Genomic DNA, 17221 nt, shown 5'->3' on the forward strand with positions numbered 1-17221 from the left:
TGTGTGTGTGTGTGATATCACTGTACGCCGGAGGTGAAATCATGTATTCAGGTTGATCTTTTCCCAATTGTAGTCGCCAGAAAACTTCCACTCACGATTTGCCTTTCTGGCCAATACAAAAAATTTAAAGTTTAAAAATAACAAAACCCAAGTACTACATCTAACTAAAACCACATAGAGAGAGTGTGATTTAGAGAGAGAGATGCCGCTGCATCCCTTTTCTCTCTCCTACTCCACCCACTCCGACCTCACAGATCAGCTTTACAAAACGCCTCCTTGAATTTCAGCAACCCACTTGCCCCAAGTCCTCTGTCTTACATCTTTCATTTTTCTTACTTTTCATAAAATCTGAATAGGTTTACTCCCAAGGCCATACGTTCAATTGATGAATCACTTGATCAGGTACGATTCGCAGACATAACTCATCAAATATGTACTCAAACAATCCAACAGTTCGGGCTTCATTAAACATGCTTATGAAAAGTTTAAGAATTCAGTGTATGTTTGGTTTGTAGACGATGATTATCAAATACCATGTTAACATATAGTATACTAAGTTGCTAATATTTTTCCATCTCTCTGTTTTTTTCCCTGTGCAAATCAAATCAAACTGAGTATTGTAATTTATCACCAGTAAAATTTATTAGAATCCAGGTGCAAGTGCATGTGCTTTGATTACCACAAATCAGGTACGCTCAATATATATATATATATATTGTGGGGGATGATTGATGATCACAAATCAGGCATACACCCTTCTTCTAGCCCATTGCCGCAGAATCAAGCTGTTGGTTGTAATTTTGCCACTTTAGTAGAGTTTCCTCCACAGTTTCACGCCCCTCACGCATCCTTCGCAATTTCTTGTTTTAAGCATCCATGAAATGTAGAAAAATTACTGTGTTTTAGAAAAATTAAATCATATATATATAGTGCTTCAATCTGATGAACTTAAATTTCAAAAGATTTAACTAATTAAGCTGATATGTGAAATCCATACAATAAAATTTCTTTAAAAAAGATCACATATATATATATAGATAGATATTTATGTATTGCTCGAAAGATCGACGGCAGCATCGAAGATCTGAGGATTGATAGGCGGCTTTGCTAAAGTCGAACCCTTCTTGGTCGCCCCCATTCGTCCTTCTTTTAGGACCACTAGGAAGCTTTGCTTGGTGATGGCGGTGCATTTTTGCAGAACGTCGTAGCGACGGCAGCTGTCATGGTCAGCGCTTACAGTTTCGTCTCCATCTTTGATAATCTCAATCTCTCTCTCTATATATATATATATGCACATACAGATACACCCAATCTCAATCTCTGGTCCCCATCTTCTCCGAGTAGCTAATACTTGAAGCAAACGTCGGCTGAGAGCCTAGAGTTTCATATGGGTACTTTAGTAATTTCAGATGGCAATGCGAGGGTATTTTAGTAATTTTGACAAGTCTGTTAGCGCATTTAACTCCCCGTTACACTACGTCCGTGCACAATATTTTCATTTTTACGAGTAATTTTCATAACAAGAAGGATGATGATTTATATAATTATAACAAATTATAGGAGAGGTTTATAAAAATTATGAAGAGTTTATAGAAAATATAATTTTTTTAAAAAAATTTTGAAAGCTAAATCTAAGTTACAGGGTCTCTCACGCTCGGATCCTGTTCTCATGCTCTACTTTAGGCGAGCTCTTGCTTCCGTTCTCACATGTATTACTTAAAATTTTCCGTTTTGGCTTTTCTACCATCGCTGTCGACAGATCTGGTTTTATGTGACTTGCTTGGTATGTTTGTTGGGTTGCAAAAACATGAGAAATGGCTTAGCTTAATTTGTCCGTGACCATTTGCGATCATGACAGACAGTAACTTTAGTCCTTATCCTCTCTATATAAATAGTCAACAAATCATCCGATCTCACCGGAAGAAGTCAACAGCTTCTCGAATGGCGGGTACCTACACCATTCCCATCACTCATCTATTCCTCCTTACACTACTGTCCATGGTAATACATGGATAAACATATGAGTAGTATTTTATATATATATATATACACATATATATATATATGTAATCATCGTGTTGTTTTTTTTTGGGTTTCTGGTTATTCTGTTCTATTCAATTTTTTATTTTCTCCATTCTGGGTTTTGGACACTCTCAGTTTCTCCATCAGATTAGGAATTCTTATGTTTTATTCTTCTTTTCTTCCAGAAAATTAAAATTTTGAGTTAATCAGTCTTATTAGACTCGGTACTGTTGAATTTTTAGTTTTCTTACGTCTTATTTCATAGATATCCGAGCATCTATGCTTCATTGTTTGATTATTATTTATTTATTTTATTATTATTATTATTATTTTATATCTTCCCCTCATTTTCTCATCGATCAAACATCATTTTTCGCAAATTTTTGTTCAACTCGATTGACTCTCTCTATACCATTAATCAGGTTTCAGGACATGAGGTCAAGAATTCAGGGCAATACCCTTTGGTTTTGAGCACCTGGCCTTTCTTGGAAGCTGTTAGAACTGCGTGGAGGGTCGTCGATGGTGGGTTCTCTGCCTTAGATGCAGTTGTGGAGGGTTGTTCGACCTGTGAGGAACTAAGATGTGATGGTACAGGTGGGAATTTAAAACCAAAAGAACAATGGTTAGAAATTACATCTTTTTTACCCCCTAATATTTAGACTCTATAAATTGCATTGTCTTGTCATTTCAACTGTAAAAATTATTTTTCTATTGTATTACAATTTCTATTGTGGGTTTTAATTTTATGTATTGGATTGTCATTTCCTTGTTTAGACTAGTAGTTTATAGGGTTTTGGTTCTATGGAAAAACTAGTCACTAGACTAGTTGATTTCCTGCTTGTTTATTCAGTGTTACAACTCATCCATGAAAATAACTTTAGGCTAGTTTTTGTGTTTGAGCTGTAGGGTGTGTTTGTAAGTGAATTTGAGGAAGAATATCTACTATTGATTGACCAAATATTTCTTGTAGCTTATTGCAAATGTCTCTTGGAAGACCAGAAATTTTAGCTGAAGAAATGACTTAACCGACACTGAAGTGGTAACTCTCATCCTGAAAGTTTGGATTTTAATGTCTTCCAAAGAGCAGTCAATATTTTTAATTATTATTTATTTTCTAACGGGGTGGGAGGGGTTTGGTTGTGGATTTCCTCTTAAGGTAAAATTGTTTAAGGTTTTTATAGGAAATGTGTTTTAAATTTTAGTTGTAGGGGTGTTCCAAACTGAATGGATCATAGTGCGGTCTCGTTGAGGTGATTAGTGTGGGAAGTTAACTTGCCCACCCCCCCCCCCCCCCCCCCCCCCCCCCCAAATATTGGAGCTGCTGGATGTGGAGATGACAGTGAAAGACTGTTTTGGAAGATATGATGTTGTTACACTTCCTGGTTTTGGGAGAAGAGTGTTCAATGGTTTAGAATGCTAATTAAAAGTTTTGCATAGCTTGAAGACATTAGTTATTCATTCGCATTGTGGCTCAAAGAGGGAATTGGAAAATACAAATTTCTTTTACCAAATAGAAAATATTAGTAGAGTGGCAATTATCAAAAAAAAATAATAGTAGAATGGCAACTCACGTGTAAAAGTGCAACATAATAGTGAGGTGGTTGAGGTATTTTTGTAAATTGGGGCTTTAGTGCATAAGGTGTTGGTTGTACTGTATGATACTTGATGGGATAAAGTCCTGGATCCAGGGTAATCTGTTGCATTTCATAAGAAGTCGTAAGTGTTTGGGAGTGTGAAGATTTTGTGACAGTGATGTCTGAGTTCTACAATGCATAATGATTTGGTTTTAAAGAGAAGTTAGCACACTGACTTTGCAAATGTTTGACTAATAATCCAGTTAAGCAAAGTTTATAGAATCTAATCTAAGGTGTTCGCTAATTCATTGAGATTGATAATGTCAATGTGGTATCTCCATTACAAATGCATTTTACTGCTTGGACATTTTAAATTGAATCTGCATTTCTTATGAACCAATTGAGAACAATTAAAAGGTCAATCTTGACTATCATATCAATGTTCTATAATACAAAGATATTTACATTGGTATTGGAGATATTGAATGTTGAAGTCTTGATATATTGGAGATATAGAAATTTGAAGTCTCTTTATAAATGGTACAAATTAGCAATAAAACTTTGAGGTTTTACACAAAAACTCTACAAATCATCAAACTTTTAATCAACCAGGGGAAAAGTATCACAAAATGTTCTGTTAGACTATTGTTGGGAGAATGTCATAGGAGTGATTTTAGCCTCTGATAGAATATTGATTGGAGTGATTTATGGGATTGATTTTAAGAATTCTCCATCAATGTATTCTGCATATTTATCACTTGTATTCTTTCACCTATAAATAGAGGTGCTCATTGTAAACAACATTAAGAGAGAATACAATATAAGTGATGTAGCCCTTTAGGCTTTGTGTGTCGCGGTGAAGGCCGTAGTGGCCGAATCACGTTATATTCTTGTGTTCTGTATATTTAATTTCTCTCTTCAACTTTATATCCTTTAAAAACTATCAATTTGGATTTTACTCCAAAATTTCTTTAGCTTTCTAAATTTTTTTTTTGATAAGTAAATATATATATATATATAAAAGGTTAAGAAATACTCAACAAAAATAAAATGAGGATTCTACATGATCTAGTGATGCTGAGTAATTCATGAGTTTTAGTTATTTTCAACTCCCTGAAGCATTTTGTCTTCTTCCCTCTTCAAATTATGTTTAAAATATATATCCTTTTGTTTTGGGTAGCACCTTTTGTTATTATCTTATTGGTCAAACAAATGATTGGAAGTAATTCTTGTGCCAGCGTGCGGTTTTTATTATTATTTTAAATCTTATAATTATTTTTTCATGATTCAATCTCATATCTGATTTCGTCCTCAAAAGATGAAAATGTAATTTTTTTATTAAATTATTGTTATTATTTTTTTTATAAATGTTAAACTATATATTATAGATAAACTAATTAAAACATAATATGATGTTTAGTTATATTATTATGAAACAATGGTTGGTGTACACTAGCACGTTTACCTACCAAAAAAAAAAAAGAAAAAAGAAGAAGGAAGAAAGCAAGAAATAAAATGTATACTAGCATATATATATATATATATATATATATATATATATATATTGATAAGTTTATACTAGCATATTTATGGTCAAGGAATGAACATATCATCTTCATGATGCCTTCAAATTTCCTTGTATACTTGTCTCATGTAATATCCTGAGTAAAAGGAGTGAGGTTCGTTGAAGTTCAAAGTATTGGAGTGGATGTTTAAGGACATTGAGCTTATAGGAAAGCTGAGGCAACCTTTAGGGGAAAATAGGGAGGGGGAGGGGATATTACTTACAGCTGCTGAAAGACATCAGGAGAGAATTTCAATCGTACTTCTAGAAAGTGAGGGCAGTTACTCTTTTTATTGGCGTCTAAATACATGAATGAAACTGGTGAGAGCTGGCTGATGTGTGGCAGGCCAATGGCAAATTAGGCTAGGGCTATTTTTTATTTTTATTTTTAGGGATTTCCCCCTTGAATTTTTTAGTGTCTTGCCTATAAAAGGCCTAAGGGCCTCATGTAATATAATTTCACAGACCTGAATTGAGAACTATTGTGATATTCTCAAATCACTTTCCTCCATTATTTTTCTCACCTGTAGTTTTGTTCTTCTCATGCCTTACTATCTGAATTGAGAATTATTATGACTTTCTAGATCTACTCTCCATTATATTTCTCACCTCTATTCTTGCACCTTCTCATGCTATTTATCTTCCACATTCTTTCTCTCTCTCTTTGTCTTTTTCTTGCGCTCCCCCCCCCCCCCCCCCCCCCCCCGCCCCCCTCTTCTCATCTCATATTCTCCGATTTTCTCATTTGCTTTTTATCGTCTCCTAATCCCCTTCTTTTCTTGTCCGACATAAGTTGGTATCGAGCTTTTTTCGTCCTACATTAGGAGGTCAACAATACTCAGAGATGTTGAATTATATTTGCTGAAGGATTTAACTATTAAAGTTGCACCCTCTCTAACAACAGAATAGATGGTAATTAACATGGTATCAGAGTCAAAGGTTTTGAGTTCAAACATTACCGTCACCTTGATAAAAAAATTGAAACACGTGTTGGACTAAAAGAAGGCCACACATGAGGGGGCATGTTGGAGGATTTAAATATTAAAGTTGCACCCTCTCTAACAGCTTAAGCTTTTGGAGTAGATGGTAGTTAGCAATATTTAATTCTTAAACATCCCAATGAGATATAATTCCTTTTTTGTTTTTGGATAAGTAACATTTGCATTAGGCATTCAAAAGGGGAACGCATCCCTCAAAAGCTACACAAGGCCAAATAGGGCCTCTAAATTCTCAAGGAGTCCAAAACATCTACAATCTTCTCCATGGAGTGAAATGGATGGATAGATGTGAAATATTTCAGAGACAGGATATGAGAAAGTGTTAAGATGGTTTTAGTAGGAAAAGTTAGAATCTTGTGAGATCATATGGTGGTAAAATCAGATTCTGGTGGTGGTGGTGGTGTTACAGATGGTGAAGAAGTGAGGGAAAATGGCATCTTAAATTTCAACGTTGAGAGTAGGGGTGGCAAACGGACGTGTTGGATCAGGTTTGGGCAGGGTCAAATTTGGGCGGGTTAAATATGGGTTGTGACCCATATTCAACCCGCTTGTAACGGGTTAAATATGGGTTGAGTGAAAATGAGCCGAGTCAACCCATCATGACCTGCCAACCCATTTTAGGAAAGAAAAAAAAAAGTTATTATTTTAGATAATCTCATTATTATAGTTTTTTATTTTATATGGATAAAAGCTTGTAAAAATATGTATGGATAATTGTAAATCCTAATTTATTTTGAAAATTCTTTAAATTTAATTTTTTTTTTTTTGTGATTACACATGCATGAAGGTAAGATATTATGTATGTGTGTGTGTGTGTATATTATATGAAATCATTTGTTAAGCTTTTTATAGAATAAATAATTAAATGAATAAATCAGGTCGACCTACTTTGAAATACAAATGTAAACATAGGTTTCTTTCGAGCTGTAGTGTTACATACACGAGGAGTCCATGATACAAAGAGAATCTTAGAGAGATAATTTGGGATCGTGTGAGAGAATTTTAGAAAGGAAGAGGTGAATTTGAGTCAAATAGAGGTTGTGCAACTGGGTCTCTTATATCATAAATGAAATATGGGCCAAAATGGGTGACCCGTATTCAACCCATTTAACCCTCTATAAAAATGGGTTGAATATGGGTCACCAATTTTGACCCATATTTTAAAATGGTTCACCCATATCCATTTTAAAGTGGGCGGGTTGGTGGGTCATGACTCATTTTGCCACCCCTAGTTGAGAGTCATCCACTTTTTATTTTTTATTTTTTAAATTTAAATTTTTTATTCAATTCTTCATAAATATATAATGGGAAATTCTTTTCCTTTTTATTGCCAGTATAACAGTATTTCTTACTTTTACCATTTCCATTAAGCGTAAAATAGTCATTTTTGAAAAACTTGTGCTAATTTCAGCACAATTCATCAGATAAACTGATGGAAGGGAGGAATCTCTCATTCAGAATTCAGAAGGTAAGGAAGTTTTAGCTGCAATTAAGCCGAGTCCAGCGGAAGTCCAGCTGAATACTTTTCTTTCAACGTGAACCTAAAAGCTCGTGGTTTTGCTTTTTTTAGGAAAATTTCTTAAAAGTTGAAGGTGCTCTGAGTTATTAATAACAGGGACATGATTTAGAATCTTATATGAAAGTTTTATCTAGTTGTATATTGTAAAAAGTAAACTAGGCAGCAATTGAAATACACTCATTTCTTAATACTTCGTCTTATTGCCTTATTGATGATCATGTAGTTTTCCGGAAGATGTGTTGCAAGCACTTTCATATTTGTAGTCACTATTGGTTCCTATAATTTTGATATCATTTTTGCGTGGACAGTTGGACCTGGTGGAAGTCCAGATGAGAACGGAGAAACTACAATTGATGCTATGGTTATGAATGGGGTAACCACCGTGTGCTTGTTTCTTATGTGAGCACTGTGGCTCCTTATTAATAAGTTTTGTTGGAATATCTATATCAAAGAGCATACATTTTAAATGACTATCTATCCTTGGGTTTGCTATGGCATGTGTAGGCAACCATGGAAGTTGGAGCTGTTGCTGCCATGAGGTATGTGACAGATGGCATCAGAGCTGCAAGATTAGTGATGCAACATACTGAACACACCATGCTTGTTGGAGAGAAAGCCTCGTCCTTTGCTATTTCAATGGGTCTTCCAGGACCCACAAACCTCAGTTCAACAGAATCAATGAGGAAGTGGATTAAATGGAAAGAGAATCGCTGCCAACCTAATTTTAGGAAAAATGTTCTACATATTGATAGTTGTGGTCCTTATCATCCAAAGGATAAAGCGGATCTCGGTGGGAGGACATACTTGATGGACAGTCTGGTTGGAACTATTGTATCTAAATCATCTCATGCAGGTCTCCACAATCATGACACGATATCCATGGCTGTTTTTGATAAAGTAAGTCAGTGTCACTACAGATTTTCTTTGAATTTACTGAATTCCTTTGAATGTATTCGTTTCTAGGCGATATTTGATTTTATTTTCAGATGGGACACATTGCTGTTGGTACATCAACTAACGGGGCCACTTTTAAGATTCCTGGCAGGTAAAGGTAGTATTTAGTATAAGGCCTCTAATTGTAGAAATTATTTTACTAAAATTTATTGAACACCCAAAACACATCTTCTATCTATATTAATGTTGTTGTCATCATCATACTTATTATTATTCTTGATATACCTTGAAATGCGTGGGTGGTAAAAAAGAATTGAATGTGGTTGTAGAATAGCATAAGTAAATAAACTACAAATTTACTTCTTCCTTTTCTGTAGACTTTCCAGACATAAAGATAATTGGAATAGGGAAATTTTATATGTGATGCATGGTTGGTAAATTTCTCATGGTTAAACTACAATTGATTGAATTGCATTGATGTCTAATTAAATTGTAGATTTTGGTAAGCAGCATTGAACATGAAAACCATTCTACTCTCATGATTTAAGTTTCTGGTTTCTGCGGGATACAATGTATCTGTAAAACTTATAATTTTATTACGGATATGTATAGTGAGAGGATGACTAGAGTCCATAGTCCATACTACTTGCGGAGAAACTAGTGAGTTCCCTATAAAAGTGGGACTGCACCAAGTATCGGTGTTAAGTCCATACCTATTTGCGATAGTGTTAGACAAAATAACAAAAGATCGTCAACAAAATATTCCATGGTGTATGTTATCTACGGTTGACATAGTTTTAATAGATACTTCTAAGCAAGGCTTAGCAACAAAACTAGAAATATGGAGGAAGACATTAGAGGAAAGAGGCTTAAAAATTAGTAAAACTAAGATAGAATATATGGAATGTAAATTTGATAATGTAGCAAACGATGACTATAAATATTACAATTCAAGACCAAAGAGTTACTCAAAACAATTTTTATTTATTTATTTTTATTATTATTATTTTTTATTATGTACGATCAATAGTACAAAAAGATGGAGAGATAGATAGTTATCTAGAAAGGTAGGATTGGAGTGGGGTGGACAAAATGGAGGCAAGCTAGTTGTATCCTTTGTGACTAACAAATACCAAATAAATTAAAAGGAAAATTCTATAGAACTGTTATTAGAGCAATATATTATATGGAGTAGAGTACTGTGTGTTGGAAAAGACACAAGAACAACACATTAATGTAGTGGAAATGAGGATGTTACATTTAATGATATGAGTAACTAGAAGTAATAAGATTAATAATCAATGTGTGAGGGGAACACTAGGTATAGTGCCTATAAATGATAAAATTAGAGAAAGTTGACTTAGGTAGTATGATCGTATTCAACGTAGACCTGATGATGCGATGGTTAGAAGAGGAAGAGTTGTTTACCTAGAAGGTAAGCGAAGCTGACCAAAACTTACATGGGAAGAATTAATAAAGAATGATCTAAAAAAATTAAATCTAGGAGAAGACATGGTATATAATAGGAAAAAATGGAAAAAATGGGGTTACGTGGGACGTGCGTTTTAGGCGTTCTTTTCAGGATTGGGAGATAGAAGAGGCATGTGTTTTTTTGGATTTGGGCAGAGGTAATGATGATATTTTGTGGGTCCCTTCCACCCATGGTAGATTCGGTGTTCGGTCCATGTTCTTGTGTTTGTCCAATTTCGTTGGTCACGATTTCCCGTGGAAGACTATATGGCGTTCTAAGGCTCCACTTAGAGTCGCATTCTTTGTTTGGACTGCCGTCTCGGGCAAGATTTTAACGTTGGATAATTTGAGAATGAGGTAACATTATTGTTAATTGGTGCTGTCTATGTAAAATAGATGGTGAGTCTGTGGATCACATTCTTATACACTGTCCTGTGGCGTACGATTGTTGGAACCTCATCTTCTGCATTTTTGGCGTTCATTGGGTAATGCCTCAGACCTCCATAGGACTGATTAACGCGTGGAGAATATGCCAAGTGAAAAGTCACGCTCTTGACTATTGGAGGATAGTTCCACACTGTGTTTGGTGGTGCATATGGAGAGAGAGGAATAGCAGAAATTTTGAAGGAAATGAATCATCTTTGGCGACCTTGAAAATTCATATTCTTCGTTCTATTTTCTGTTATGTGAAAGGAAGCGCTTGCTCCTCGACTGATGACTTAGTTGATCTTTTGGACTCTATTGGTCCTTAGGTTCAATTTTCGCTTTTTGTATTAGGGACGCGTTACCCTTTTGAGCGCTTTTCTAATCGACTTTTACTTTTCTTTTTTTTTATACGTAAGATTTTATAAAAAACGCTCTAAAAAGGGGAGCGAAACCCAACGGAACAAAAGGAACAAAAGGGCCAAAGGGCTCCTTAAACCTTCAGAGAGGCCAAAAAAACAATAATTTCCTCCATAGATCTATAATCTCTCCCTGAAACTCAACAAAAAAGAGTAGAAATAACAAAAAACTTAAGCATAGAAACAGACTTCTTTTTCCCATCAAAATATCTCATATTTCTCTCAAGCCAAATGCACCACCAGATACAAAGCAGCGTAGTCCTCCAAGCATCCCTAATGCCAGCCCCAACAGAGACGCCTCTCCAAGCCTCAATCAACCCTCTAAAGGAAAAGGGCATGGCCCAGTGGACCCCAAATAAACGAAGCATCAGATCCCAACAATCTCTGGCCATGCTGCAATGTAACAGGAGGTGATCAACAGTCTCCTCATTACACAAACACATGGAAAAATAATAATAGGAAAAAATGGAAAAAGAGAATTCTTGTGGCTGACCCCATCCGTATGACCATATGGAATAAAGGCAAGGATGATGATATGTTTGTTTTATAAGTAAAATTCATTAAAGGCACTCAAAAGGGGAGTTCTCCCAAGAGAACAAAAAGCCGCTACCAACGACATTACATCTTTAAACTATCAACAAATCCAAAAGACTATCCAAGTATATACAATTTCGCCCATTAACCCAAAAGAATAAAGACGACAAAATATCGTATTTGAGAGACCAAATAGGAGACTCCTCCCCTTCAAAGGATCTCCAATTTCTCTCGCGCCACAAGCCCCACCAAAGACAGAGGGGAGTGGCCCTCTAACATCTCTGACTTGGCTCTCCACTATACACCCTTTCCAAGCCTCAACCAAATCAACCGCGGACTCAGGGAACACCCGATCCACACCAATGGCAGCCAAGAACATAGCCCAAATGTCCCTCACGATAAGGCAATGAATCAGAAGGTGGTTCACAGATTCTCCCAACTTCTCACACATGCAACACCAGTTCACTACAACCTGGCGTCTTCTTCTAAGGTTGTCGAGAGTGAGGATACTTCCAAGCGCAGCTGACCATGCAAAGAAAGCCACCTTCTGATCTTATAATTTTTAATGTTGGTGGTCATATATGGGTTGATTCAAGAGAGAATTCTTGAGTTTATTAAATTATTTTTCTGCGACTGTGGTTTAGCACTTGACTTATCACATGATCGGAATGTGAACCACTATGCTACTAGTGAATTAGGGTAGAATGGCCCTGATACAAAAGGAATGAAAGAAAGGGGAAACATTGGTTAAGGCATGTTACCTTGCTACAACAAGAAGAATCGTTCTTCTTTTAGAGTTTTGTTAATTACAACCATAAAACACTGATGGAAACTCATGGCGTGAAACAGAAAGTATGTCTCTTCTTGTTGCTGGGTATTTTGGAATCTCATTGTAAGATGTATGGCATCTCACTGCACAAACACAAGTATGTTTGTGGTATCTTCATCACACAAAAGTACTAATGGCTATTAAATTTTTCTTCACTTCCTCCATTCATTTTGTCCATTTTGAAAGAGAAGTTAAAACCCTATAGGGAAAATGACTGAAGATGTTATCTTATTGGTAGATAAGTAATAGAAGTAGGCGACAGCGGTATAACAACTGCTAGACAACCAGATGACAATGATATAAGCTGGCAAGTATTTGACAGCTAAGGAAGTATCCTTCTATATATAAAATTACAGTAATACCTCCAATAATAACCAAAATCACAAACTAACCTCGTGTGACCAAATGTTAGTGGTTCACAAAGCTCTTGTCATGAGTTAAAGACAATTGATACATCCATGATGATCACTTTCACAAACTTTCATGAAGTCTATTTCCATCAACTCTTCGTAGACTTCATAATGAAATCACTAACAAATTCACCTACGAATCTAATTATGTAAAAATTGCATTTCTTATTTGCTTATATGTCTATGGAAAAAACATGATATGTCATGGATTCACAATTAAAACACAAAACTGATATGTCATTGATGCAAATATGTTTCCCAAAATGCCATAACTGCTATGGAATGAAAATCCTTAATTTGGATTGGTTACAGCAAAGCAATCTAAAAACATGGAACAATGGGAATATTAGTGTTGTAAAGTATAAAACATATGTGATGAGAAATTAAACGAGAAAAACACTAAGATATGATATTATGTGGTTCAGGCACTAGGGCCTACATCCACGGCACAAAGAGCCCAAAGGGCTACATCACTTTTATTATAATCTCTCAACTCATTCACAAAACAATGATGGAGGCTCCTCTATATAGGGGAAGAACTAATGAGAATGGAAAGAAACAGAAAATAGGAAACAAGGAGGATTTTTCTCCACTATTCCTCTAATAACAGCAAATCTTCAACAATAGGAAACTACGTCAATTACTCGAGGATTTTCCTCCGCTGATTCCTCCATTAAATCTTCAATAATTAGTCTTTAATGCTTTAATATATTTATTCTTGTAAGCTTTTGCATTTCTGGAAAAGGAAAAAGCAAGCTAGAAAGATAATAAAAATCTTAATAGGGCTAGACTAAAGATTAAGTAAGAAAAACAAGTATAATTCTAGAAAAATATAAATAAACTGAAATCTTAATCTATATAGAAGTTGATAGGTTACTTACCATTCAAGTGTTCAGCTAATATACCCAGTCATCTTCCTTTTCTAAGGTCTCGTTGTTTCTACAATGCTTTTTTGCCTTCTTTTTTTTTATTTTTGCCTTATCTTGTTTTACGACTATTTAAGTATTTTGAGACTTGTAGAAGGAGGTGGGCATCAAGGAAGTCGAAAAAGGATGCGGTAAAGAAAGGGAGTGGTGAATGAGGAAAAAATGGAATAATGGAAAAGGAAAGGCGGTATTGAGACAAATAGTGGGACAGATAACAACCGATTTATTTATTAATTTTTTAGTGGACGGACATCTCTATGTAAGAATGAATGAAAAAACCCAAAGAAGGAATCATTCATTAAGTACATAACTCGACAAGTCTGAGGTATTGGATTTGATTCGCCTCCCTCTATACATCGCCAAGAAGGTGAAAGTTTTGGATTAATAAATACATAACATAAATAAAATTGGGGTGTATACTTCCATATATACACTAAATGACATGATGTTTCACTTGATGTAACTACAGTATGGGCACTACCTCTTGTTGTCACTTGTAAGCATCTGACGATCATAAAATGTTGTTTATGGTGAAGCACTCCCTGTAGATTTTTGGTCCATGGGTTCTGGCTGCAAAATGAATGTTTTTAACAATATGGAGTAGTTAAATTGGGAACTAGGCATCTATTCAAATTAAGAAAGGGGAAGATTTTATGTTTAGGCTCATGAACCACAAATCCTGTATATTGGTTGCTTTTTAAAGAATTTATTATATTCAAAACTTACTTACAAAATATGGGAGCTCCTGGATCGACAAAGGGCCTGTTTGGACATGTCATTGAACATGAATTGTCAGATTCACATTTTACGTAGTATTCCTATGTAAATATATCATCTTGAATGTAGCCATTTAAGAAAATGGCTTCCATATCAATGATTCTATGAGATCCGAGTTATGTCAAGGAAACCCTGGGATAATCATATATCAAGGAAGTAATCTGGTGAGCTTACCTGCTATCCTCAGTGTCCCCAGTATTTCTAAATTGAAATACTCTTTAAAAAGTGAACGAGGCTATTCAATTTTATGGGGATGTCCAAATGTGCTCCAAATCCTTTAAGTATTTTAGTAATAAGTCCTAGCAAAAAAATTATACTCAATGAAAGGCCTAGCACAAAGTTTTTACGCAATAAAAGGGCTAAAAAGAAGTGTTTTTTTACTTGGTAGGAAACTGTGGTTTATCTGTATGTTTATTTATTTATTTTTGGTTAGTCTATACAAACATTTATATATCATAATTTGATGAAAAAAAATCTTTTGCGTAAGTTTAGGGTCGGTGATGGACCTATTGCTGGATCTTCTGCATATGCCGATGATGAAGTTGGAGCATGTGGTGCAACTGGTGATGGTGATATCATGATGCGCTTCCTTCCATGGTAGTCAACTGAAACCCTTGAATTTTTGTTCCACCTTAAACGTTGATTCTAGTACATATCAAGATAAAATTTTGGATGATCAATATGTCATCAGACTGCTGGATTTGTTGTGTTGATAATACACGTGTCAGATTTTTTATTTTATTTTTTATTACTTAATAAGTCATATATCGGAACTTTGAGATGTGTCTAAGTCAAATTTTCACCATTCATTGACAAATAGAAAAAATGTCCTTATGTTTTATGAAATTAACTTTCCTACTTGTAGTATGGTAAAGTGGAAACAAGTTGTTCCTGGTCTTTTTTCTTTGTTTTTTTATAGGTGTTCCTGGTCTCTTTTTCTCAATTGTGTAGGGCTTTTGAATATGTTTGCTCAGGATGTAGCACATAGGCAATAAGATCTCCCTAGAAGTCTATGCTTTACAGGACCAGGTCACAGCCCCAAATTCGTAGCCCAAAATTATCAATTGCCAATAAGGGGGGAAAGAACTTGCAAATATGTTTCGTCTATTAACTTGTACAGTATATGTAGGTTGAATATTACTCCCTCCGTCCCATAATTGTGAGTCACAGCTCCCAAAGTACCCATCTATTATGGGACAGAGGGAGTAATATACTTGTATATTCTATAAACACACACACACACACACACACACACACACACACACATCAAAGGTTTATCAGACAAGCTGTCTTAACCTGCAATTGAGTGTAGTTATCCAAGTATGGGCTCTTTAATTACCCTAGCTACCAACGTCATTACAGCACAGTTATAATAGTGTTGGGCCTGCTCGCATGGCATGGGTCTTAATGTGTCTTGCCAGAAATAGGCTGGATTGGGGTGTCTGCTTAGCAAGTGAGATGATTATTCTCTCCTTTTTTTTTTTCCTAGTTGATGACCATTCTCCTTTTTAGCAGCCCTGGTGTCTAACTTCACATGGCTGCTTGGTTAATTTACAGCTGATGCACATCAGATTAAATGGTAGGAGAAATCAACAACTGCGAACAAACAGCTCAAGTTGCCTCTTTTGTCTAACATTTTATTCAAATTTAAACCTTGTGCAATATTTTTTATTCCAGTTATCAAGTCGTGGAAAGTATGAGGTTAGGATTGGAACCCAAGCTTGCTGCCAAGGAAGCGATATCACGAATTGCAAGAAAATATCCAGAATTTGTGGGAGCTGTTTTTGCGGTTAATAAGAATGGTGTGCATGCCGGTGCATGTCATGGATGGACATTCCAATACTCAGTGAGAGGCCCTGGAATGAATGATGTGGAAGTATTTACTGTTCTCCCCTGAAATTGAAAAACCCTGCTACTGGTGAATACTCTCAATATGCTTGTTCTTTCCATTATCTTTTGCCAAGTCTTCATTTCTGTTCTATCACAAACAACTTGTAATATGTGAAACATAAACTCTTACTAGATTTGGTATAGGTATTCTTAGGAATCCGTCGTTGCTTATATTTATCAACAAATAAGATAAATTTTAAGTTATTAAAAAGTGACAAAAAGCAATGCTGGAAGCAGCAAACATGGAGAAGCAATATTATTGAATTCTTATTGTTATCAAAGGAAAAAATAGTAAAAAGTTAAAAAGTGTTTGTACTATTTTTGCTGTTAGTATGATTTTTATTCTTCCCACCCCACCCCCCCCCCCCCCCCACTAACTTCCCCCCTTGTGCCGCTCGCATGGGTCTACAGACTCTACAGTTAATCTTCAGCTAGTGTTCCTTGTAGACTTAATCTATTGTTATAAAAGGTTTATAACTGAGTTGTCTTTCCTTTCTTGTCTATGATATGAAGCTCTTTTGTTTACCAAAAAATGAAAACTTATAGCCTCCAACTGTTTCAAGGTTCTCTCTTTTTTGGTCCATATTGCAAAGAAGTTTAAAAGTACAAATAAACTTGAATTGTAACGAACTTGATTAACCCTAGGTTCTTGCTTGTAATACCAGTCTTTCATATCTCATATTAAAACATCAGTACCGTTTAGTTGGACAAAAATGTATACTTCAACTTGTATTATGTGATCAGGCTTTTGACATCAAAGACTAGTACAGACAGACTTGAGCCTAAATGAAGAACACTTAATTTATTTAATGACTTGCTTTTTTTGTGAACTACCTCGTTCATATATTCTATCAAACTATTACCCTTCATTTTTACCCTTCATTTTTTTCAGCGTAAAATGTTTTACATCAGAAAGTACTTTTCATATAAATTTTTTTAGATGACCAAAAAGAAACCATTTTCTTTCTTATT

The 17221-nt window shown here is 35.2% G+C and overlaps 1 protein-coding gene across 6 annotated transcripts; it reads left to right on the plus strand.

The window, feature by feature from the left end:
- Window positions 1–204: 204 nt before the first annotated feature.
- Window positions 205–16567, plus strand: LOC132268164 (probable isoaspartyl peptidase/L-asparaginase 3). 6 transcript variants are annotated; one of them, XM_059768935.1, is made up of 8 exons: window positions 205–402; window positions 2445–2616; window positions 2993–3061; window positions 7986–8050; window positions 8182–8574; window positions 8664–8722; window positions 14852–14956; window positions 16037–16567. In XM_059768935.1, exons 4-8 carry the CDS (start codon window positions 8036–8038, stop codon window positions 16254–16256), a joined length of 792 nt encoding a protein of 263 aa, XP_059624918.1. In that variant the 5' UTR covers window positions 205–402; window positions 2445–2616; window positions 2993–3061; window positions 7986–8035; the 3' UTR covers window positions 16257–16567. The 6 variants fall into 6 exon arrangements, with proteins under 6 accessions (XP_059624918.1, XP_059624916.1, XP_059624915.1 ...); XM_059768933.1 differs by lacking the exon at window positions 2993–3061; XM_059768932.1 differs by lacking the exons at window positions 205–402; window positions 2993–3061 and adding an exon at window positions 1837–2001.
- Window positions 16568–17221: the final 654 nt, after the last annotated feature.

The sequence above is a fragment of the Cornus florida genome, unplaced genomic scaffold (assembly GCF_030987335.1).
Source record: "Cornus florida cultivar Cherokee Brave unplaced genomic scaffold, ASM3098733v1 CherokeeBrave_3.0.0_Hap2_Chr08, whole genome shotgun sequence".
Lineage (NCBI taxonomy): Eukaryota > Viridiplantae > Streptophyta > Magnoliopsida > Cornales > Cornaceae > Cornus > Cornus florida.

What these genes read in the sequence shown, in the direction of transcription:
- LOC132268164 (XM_059768932.1), top strand. Translation starts at nt 1,852, where the DNA reads ATGACAGACAGTAACTTTAGTCCTTATCCTCTCTATATAAATAGTCAA. An exon ending in CCATGGCTGTTTTTGATAAA is followed by an intron (nt 8,575 to 8,663) that starts GTAAGTCAGTGT and finishes TTTTATTTTCAG; the next exon opens with ATGGGACACATTGCTGTTGG. An exon ending in ACTTTTAAGATTCCTGGCAG is followed by an intron (nt 8,723 to 14,851) that starts GTAAAGGTAGTA and finishes GCGTAAGTTTAG; the next exon opens with GGTCGGTGATGGACCTATTG.